Source organism: Crocuta crocuta, unplaced genomic scaffold, assembly GCF_008692635.1.
Source record: "Crocuta crocuta isolate KB4526 unplaced genomic scaffold, BGI_CrCroc_1.0 scaffold72, whole genome shotgun sequence".
Classification (NCBI taxonomy): domain Eukaryota; kingdom Metazoa; phylum Chordata; class Mammalia; order Carnivora; family Hyaenidae; genus Crocuta; species Crocuta crocuta.
The window spans coordinates 1,409,048-1,417,555 of NW_027529427.1; the positions used below are offsets into that span (position 1 = coordinate 1,409,048).

The window sequence follows — 8,508 nt, forward strand, 5'->3', positions numbered from 1 at the left end:
CCTAGAGATGCGGCTGGTTGAGAAGTGACGGTTGGCTCATCTGGGCGAACACAAGTTGCTACGTAGTGCTCTCTCTTCTGGAATTCTTGGATGTAGTCCCCTGCCTGTGCGCGAGGCTGTCCACCCCGAAAGCCTGGATGGCTTCACTAGTGCTAAATCTCCGGTGGGGGGAGGGGTTTGAAGACGGCCCTGGTAATGCAATTGATAACCTCGAGTGTAGTTCACTGTCTGCTGGCAGCCGGCTCACCCAGCACTCATCTCATTGTGCACTTGCCCTCCTCTTTGCAGCCTTTCCTCCTGACTGGTGCTCCAATATCGACTCCTTAAAGGAAAGCTTTAAGATGGTAAATCGGCTCAACTGGTCCAGCATTGAGCAGTCACAGCTCTCAGGTTCGTGATGAAAAGGGCGATGACCAGAGGGAAGGGGATACAGTGTAGGTGGAAAACCCAGTAGAAACCAGAACCAGAAGGGTTGGTTAAGCGAAGTTCAAGGATGGGAGATTCCAGTGTTTCCTCTCCATATTTCGCAAGGTGGACAATGCCAATGTTCTTTCTTTCTTTTTTTTTTTTAATATTTTATTTATTTCTGAGACAGAGAGACAGCATGAGCAGAGAGGGTCAGAGAGAGAGGGAGACACAGAATCTGAAACAGGCTCCAGGCTCTGAGCTGTCAGCACAAAGCCCAACGCAGGACTTGAACCCACGAACTGTGAGATCATGACCTGAGCCGAAGTCGGATGCTTAACTGACTGTGCCACCCAGGCGCCCCTTTTCTTTTTTTTTTTTTAATTTTTTAAATGTTTATTCATTTTTAAGAGAGAGAGAGTGCAAGTGGGGGAGGGGCTGAGAGAGAAGGAGACACAGAATCCAAAGCAGGCTGCAGGCTCTGAGCTGTCAGCACACAGCCCGACCCGGGGCTCCAGCCCACAAGCAGTGAGATCATGACCTGAGCCGAAGTCGGAGGCTTAACCGACGGAACCCCCAGGCGCCCCTGCCAATATTTTTTCAAAGTAACTTTAATTAATTTTGCCTCAACTCACTCAAACTATGACAGTGTTTTTATTGTAGCCACTTCTGTCCCCGGAGAAGGAAGGCTGTCAGGAACTCAGAAACCTCAACCACCATTTTGTAGTTTTGTTGCCATTTTCTGACAGTGTGACCGCGGCCAATTCACTCACTCACTCCAGAATTTTCTTTTCTTTACCTGTGCGATGGAAATTCTGATAAGAATTTAGTCAGGAACAAATAGAAGAAGAGTTTGAAAATGTAGAGCTCCAAGAGATGGCAGTTACTGCTGACAATGAATATAGTCAGTGGTGTTGATTTAGGATGGAGCCGCAGTAGTGACGGAGGTGGGTGCAGTAGGGGCTTCGGGGCCTCTGCAAAGGGTAGCATTTCTTGCTTCTCCGTTTCTAGAACTGATGGAGAGTCTGCGACAGGCGGAGCAGAAGAACTGGAGCCTTGACCAGCATCACATCGCCAACCTGTGTGACTCTCTCAACCATTTCCTTACTCAGACTGGTCACGTGCCCCCCCCGGGGGCCTCCCACCGGCCACCAGCCTCTGCCCGTATTGCTGACTCCTGTGCCCTCGCCAGTGGCAAACAAGAGCCAGCCATGAACCAAGGTAGTGATCAAAGCAAGCTGCCAGGGGTGGAGATTGTAATGAAAAGAGGCGGGGGAGGAAGAGGGCCGAGGAGAATTGAGAAAAATCGTCTGACGGGCAGTGATCCAAGCCGGGCAGTGGGACTAGTTTGTCTGCTACGTTGACTGAACATCTATTATATCAGCAAAGTCCTGTATGGAAAAACCGTATGATTCCTTTCTACACCTTCATGTGGGAGAGTAGAATTATTTAGGAAAAGGGAAGAGAAAGGGCCCCTTCCAAATTTGTGTCTCGGCAACCTCTCCCTGAATCATATCACGTGGAGTTGAGGTTTACTAGTTACGTGATCTTCAGACCAGTGAAATGAGAGGGATTCAATGATCACGTTTCTATATTTGTCATCCTTCTGATAGCTATGACATTTGACAATTCTAGGGACAACTAGGGTCCCTTTTCACACTAAGGGGTGAGAGCCGATAGCTCCTGCAGAAAGCCTTTATGCCTGCTGGAGCTATGGAGCAGAGCAGGGAAGGGAGGAGACATTCAGAGGAAGAAGAATTACTTCCTGTCCCCTCGCTGTTGGGCCTTCATTGAGTATAGTGAGGTAGTCAAGTGACTCAAGTAACTCTTGTTTTGTTTTGGCAGTGAACTCTTATGTGCACCCACAAGCCCCCCACCTCTACCCTGGCCCATCACCAATGTACCCAATCCCCACCCAGGACTCAGCAGGATACAATCGCCCAGGTAAGAGCCAAGAAGCTTGTTTCTCCAACAACCGGCACTCTCTACCCTGACGAGTTGTTTTGCTGTCCTCTGGCCCTGAGCCTCCATCTTCTTCCCTTTTTGCTGCCCCTGCTGGGAGTGGGTGAGCCTTCATGATTTCCAGGGCGGGAGGGCCCGGCCCCTTGTTAGGGAGGGATATGCCCTGGGAGCCTAAGGATGACTGGTTTTCTTTATTTATTTCTTAAAGTCTTTTTAAAAAATGTTTACTTAATTTTGAGAGAGAGAGAGAGAGACACAGTGCGAGTGGGGAGAGAAGGAGACAAAGAATCGGAAGCAGGCTCCAGGCTCTGAGCTGTCAGCACAGAGCCCGATGCAGGGTTCAAACTCGTGAACTGCGAGATCATGACCCGAGCCGAAGTTGGACGCTTAACTGACGGAGCCACCCAGGTGCCCCAAGACTGATTTACTTTAAATGTAACTTGTGCCTGCAATAATTAAAGGAAGTAAGAGCATCCATATAAACAAAAGATGGAGAACATTTATGTCTAGCTTTGGAATCTAGATGGGAGATTGGTTCAGAGAGTTAACGTGACGTGTTATACAGACGTACCTGCTTTGTGCCCACGTCTGCTTTGCTGTCACCTGGCTTCTTATCAGGGCCCTGGGACTGAACAGTCTCTGTTGAAGGACGGAGTTGGGGGAAGACCGTAACTTGCCATAAATACTATAAAATTAACAGGCTGTTCACCTTTAAATCGGTATTATTTTCCTCCCTAACTACAAGTGTTGTCAGTTTTTTGGATGACCTCTGACTCTTCCTCTGTGCATTCCTCAGCCATGTAATACACATGCACATTTCTGTACTGTGAGTCATGTAACAGGACGTTCTGTGTATTTTTTTTTCAGTATGACATGGGCTTCATAAGTATAATTCTCAGTGACTGCCAACCGTCACATGGCCATGCCACCTTGTTTACTCTGGTTTACTTCCTGAGACCCTGCTGCAGTGGTGGCTAGCACCGAAAAGAACTCTGGGCTGATAAGGAGGATCATTTCGCCAGCCCTTCGCAGAATTGTTTGGGGCCAAGTGCTGCCCGTCTACACTGACAGAATCGCTTCCCATCCCCTCTCCTTTTAACTTCTTTCTCTCTTCCTCACAGCACACCATCTGGTCCCTCGGCCGCCGGTGCCGCCTCCGGGGGCCAGTGAGGAGATCCCTGATGAGTTCGACTGGGACTTGATCACCTAGGGCACTGCGGAGTGTGGCCACGCGCCTGAGGCTGGGTGGTGCAGCCTGGCGGCGGGACAGACCAGCCCCAGCCCATCCCTTCCTCCTTGCTGTATATAGTTATATATCCTCTTTTTCTCTTGCTCTGTGACAGAAGCCACCACAAGATGCTGCCGAAGATAACCCCCCCTTTCCTGCCTCCTTCTTCCTCTTTCTTCTTGGTTTTTCCCCCCAATTCTTTTATTATTATTCTATTATGGTATTATTATTATTATTGTTATTATTATTATTGGTCATATGCTGCCCCCGGTCTCCTGTCTCAGCCGCACAGACCATGTCCACCCCTCGCTAATTTAAAATCATCTGGCTGGAAGGGGAAGCCCCGATGGCTCCCGAGAAGGGTTTCGAACGTTGCTGTACTTTTCTCTTTGAGAAACTCGATGCCAATCCCACCTTTCGGCCCTAAATTGTTTCCTGTTCCTGTCAGTTCAGTCCAGTACTAAAGAAGCCACCTTAGCAAGTTAAGGGGATCTAAAACACGGCTTGGCGGCCATGAATTTGCGGGTTTTACTCAATGGTGCTACTTTTGTCCTCTGAGCTCTTCCTCATCCGTTTATATCTCCAGTCCTTCCTTCTGCCAATCCTTGCGTCCCCGTCAAGGGTAAGAGTGATGGCAGTGGTGCTGGAGGGTGACGGCAAAGTCCCAGTGGAACAAGAGGTCTGGGTTGGGTCGAGTCAAGTACTGTAGAGGGACAATAGAATACAAACCAGTCAGAAAGCGAGTATATGCTACTAGAACCTTCCATTGGCTCATTCCTAGCCCCCTCTCTCTATTGGGGATAGAGTTGGTCTTAGCCAGAAATCTGCTTTCTACCCTTCAGTGTAGGTCGGGCTTTTAGGAGATGGCTTCAATTCAACCCTTCGGAGTTCTCGAACATGATTTCCTCTGGAAATCCACTGTGGCTCTTATTTGCATTTATGAATCATCCTTCAACCCCTTTTGCCCATTCGGCAAATATTATTTTGTCCTCCTTCAGTTGTTTGCCCAGTTCCTTCCCTTTTATCTTCTTCCCCCTTTCCTGGAACTCTCAAGAAAGAAAAGTAAGCCGATCTCACACTCTTAGTCTCATCCTGTGCGAGGACAAGTCGGGACTCTCTTTCCCACTGGTCATGGCAGAACTGAACCTTTAGTGTCAGTGGTGGGAGGGTGGGGGGAGGAAACAGGAGCGGGTGTGCACGTGGGGAGGGAAAGTTCAGTTCTTTAACTCTGTGGGCAAATGCTTCTCTCGAAATCCACATCACTGGGGCGGAAGCTTTTGCAGTTAGGCTTTTAAGGGGTGAAGGGAATAGGCTGGGAAGAGTAAGTAATCTAGAGGGGAGAGTTTATGAGGATCAAAGGAGACTCCCAGAAGGTACAGGGACAACTTCTCTCCATCGAGGAGTGGCCATGAGTTACTGCTGCAAAGTACTTTGGGTGTATTTAATGTTAATTGTGTTCATACGAGAGGGAATAACACTTTTACTTCTGTTTTTGTTTCACTGAATGTTCGCTTTCTGAGTGCTACCAGACAAACATGTAAGGACTGGACAAGGCCACTCTCTGCAATTTCTGCTTTTTGTTCACATTCTTTTATTTACCGATGATTTCCAGATCTATTTTTCTGCTCTCTGCCTTTCCCCCCATCCACCCCTTCCTTTCTTTGTAAGGGGGTTATATATGAGAGCTCATTGAAGAAGGCTGAAGCAAAGGGGCCAGAGAGGGCGGTTAACTAAAGAGCACTTTATTTCTGTGAAGTCCTTTGTAAGAAACGGAGGTGCGAGTGGCTGGAATCCCCCGTTGTGTCGGAGGGCCATCAGTAGGGTTGAAGTATGACATAATGTTTCCCGTTGGGGAAAGGAGAACTTCTCTTAGAGCGGGGCAGAATGCCTTTGCCCCGTGTTGCTATTCTGGGCATCCCTTCCTTATTCCTCCCTGTCAAGGTGCCTCCTCCATACACCGTTCCGTCTCTTCTCCCCAAAGTCTCCCCTTCACAAGTGATGAGTGATGATCACTTCTCTTTTCTAAACCCCTTTTCTACTCCAATCCACACGGTATCTGCGAGGGTAGACTACATTGTACATGCAAATGTTCCTTGTTTATAATTCATCAATGTCTTCTGAAAACTGGTCTCCTTAACACTGGTGGGCAGCCGGAGTAACTGAAGTTCGGGACTAGGGCTGAAGATCGGCTCTCAGGCCTCCTGGGATTTTAGCTCCCTTCCATTAAACTCAGCCTTGCTAAGTGGCACGGGACAAAGCCAACCCGCTTTGGACCTCAGTTTCCCCTCCCGTCCATGCAATGGAAAGAATACTTCTTTTTCCTGATGGCCCAGCATTGTGGGGCTCGAAGTACAGCTGTTGTATTGGGTGACGTGTGCAAAACCGCAGGAGCTCACTCTGCCCCCAAGAGGAAATAAGGGAGAAATTTGGAGGAGAGGGACAGAGGCGCAATTATTTGGGATAGACCCACCCATCCTTGCTTTCCTCTCTTCAGCCCCCATGTTTCTGGTTTGGTGAGTCCTTCATACCACCGATAATGCTTTGCATTGGTGCAGGCTGGCAAGGGGGTGTTTGGTCTCACAAGTTGTTGTTGTTGTTTTTTGCATGCTTTCTTAATAAAAAAAAAAAAAAGGAAGAAGAATGTTTTCGCCTTTATCTCACTGGGGCTGGTCTCAAGTGTCTTTGGGCCAGGATAGGAAGGGAGAGAAAAGCGAGAATGTGTGTTTTCAGCTGGCCTTGCACCTCTTCCTGCCCTCCCCTCACCGGGTTTGATTGGTTGGTTTTGAGATTTTGTGGTAAGCTTGGTGGGGAAAGAAGAATCAAAAAACACGCTTCTAATGCTGCTTTTAAAAAATGCTATAAAATACAGTGAAATCTTGTTGGGAGAGGCAGTACCCCTTTGTAGCTTGGTGTGTAGACTAGGCCACCTTGCCTGTGTTCTAGGAGACTTCAGAGATTAGAGATACTACAGTTTGGAGAGGAGCTGGGTCTCCATCTGGGACTTCCTGGTGGTACTTAGAGGTACTTACCAGAGTTTTTCATAAGATACGAGGGAATTCCAATGGTAGGATTTTATTTTTCCTCTTTTCAGAATATGTTTGCAAGGATAGGAACTCTCTAAAGGAACCCAGAAATAGCAACTACTGAATCTTTATAACAATGCCATTCGCCCTAATATATACTAAATGCAGGAGTTTGGGAATTCTACCCAGGGTCTTGTGACATATGTTAGGACTTCCAGAAGTCTAGCTGATTGCCATTGTAGCAAGCCGATAGCCACCCACTATGAGATTTATTTGTTGCTTATTTAGAGATTAGAGATTATAATATATTCTTTTTTTTTTTTTTTTTGAGAGAGTGAGGGCATGCATGTACACACCAGAGGGGCAGAGGAAGAGGGAGAAAAAGAATCTTAAAAAAAAATTTTTTTGGGGGGGCACCCGGGTGGCTTAGTCGGTTAAGTGTCCGACTTTCGCTCAGGTCATGATCTCACGGTTCATGGGTTCGAGCCCCGCGTAGGGCTCTGTGCTGACTGCCAGCTCAGAGCCTGGAGCCTGTTTTGGAGTCTGTCACTCCCTCTCTTTCTGACCCTCCCCTGCTCATGCTGTCTCTCTCTCTCCTAGAAATAAATAAAACATTTAAAAAAAATTTTTTTTAATGTTTATTTTTGAGACAGAGAGAGAGACAGTCTGCAAATGGGCAAGGGACAGAGATAGAGAGGGAGACACAGAACCTGAAGCCGACTCCAGGCTCTGAGCTGTCAGCACAGAGCCCGACGCTGGGCTTTAAACTCACGAACTATAAGAGCATGACCTGAGCTGAAGTCAGATGCTTAACTGACTGAGCCACCCAGGCAAGAAAGAGAATCTTAAGCAGGATCCACACCCGTCCCAGAGCCCAAAGCAGGACTTCGATCTCAGTCAGGGTCCGTGAGAGCAAAATGAAGAGTCAGATGATTAACCAACTGAGCCACCCAGGTGCCTCGAGATTATGATATATTCTGAGTGTCAGAAAATTAAGAGGATCCATGAATCAGAGCCTTTCAAGGAACCACAAGAAAGAAAACATTTATTCATATCAAATATGTAAGCAGATTACATTGGAAGGGACCATTGCAAATCTTACATCATGTTAGATATTGTTACCTCATGACTGGAAGAATTCCCAGTGATTTACAATTTTTCTGCCTAGTACTTTAGAACTTATTTGTAGTCCAGATCCTCACCTCAACCATTGAACAAATAATAGTACCTTGCAAATCTAAAACAGCTCATTTTCCTTTTTTTTTAGATTAAATAATTATATTCCACTTAGATGAGGTTACATTGTAGTACAAAGAAACATGGAATTTTAGAAGTTTAACACATATAAGTTTATATACACAGAAAAATGAGAAGGTGTAGAGTTATATATATGTATGTATGTATACACCTATGTATATATGTATTTTTTTAAGAATGAGGGATGGAAGGAAAGCTATATATATGACTGGAATGGATCCACAGAGGAGAAGAAAATGAGTGGTCATGAACAAATTAACATGATGGTTAATGAATATTAGGATGATGGATAAACAAAAATGAGGAATGTGGTTAAAATTCTTCATCTTCCAAAACAAGAAGTCGCTTTATCATGTATATAAAAACTAGCTGCATAAGCACACGACTTACCATGGTAAACATCAGAAGAAATGTCTAAAATTGTTGCAAGTGTTATTTCTGGGAGATGGGTGTAGGAGGAGGGATTGGTCAGGCAGAGTGGGGCAGGAAACTTCTTACATTTCAGTATAAGCCTGAAATGCTCTTTAAACTACATGCATGTATTACTTTGGGAAAGATAAAGAATAATTTTTTAAAGCCCAAAGATACATCTGGTGAATGATGCACTCCTGTGGCCATGCTTTCCAAAGTGTG

General features: G+C 46.3%; 1 protein-coding gene across 2 annotated transcripts in view; it reads left to right on the forward strand.

Moving 5' to 3' along the window:
• The window catches only part of FOXJ2 (forkhead box J2), a 69,685-nt gene extending 63,469 nt beyond the window's left edge, over positions 1 to 6,216 (forward strand). For both annotated transcript variants that reach the window (XM_077759056.1, XM_077759055.1), the window contains 4 exons: positions 289 to 390; positions 1,417 to 1,626; positions 2,251 to 2,349; positions 3,489 to 6,216. In XM_077759056.1, the coding sequence (XP_077615182.1) occupies positions 289 to 390; positions 1,417 to 1,626; positions 2,251 to 2,349; positions 3,489 to 3,577 (500 nt within the window). In that variant the 3' untranslated portion in view covers positions 3,578 to 6,216. The remainder of the gene's footprint in view (positions 1 to 288; positions 391 to 1,416; positions 1,627 to 2,250; positions 2,350 to 3,488) is intronic.
• Positions 6,217 to 8,508: the final 2,292 nt, after the last annotated feature.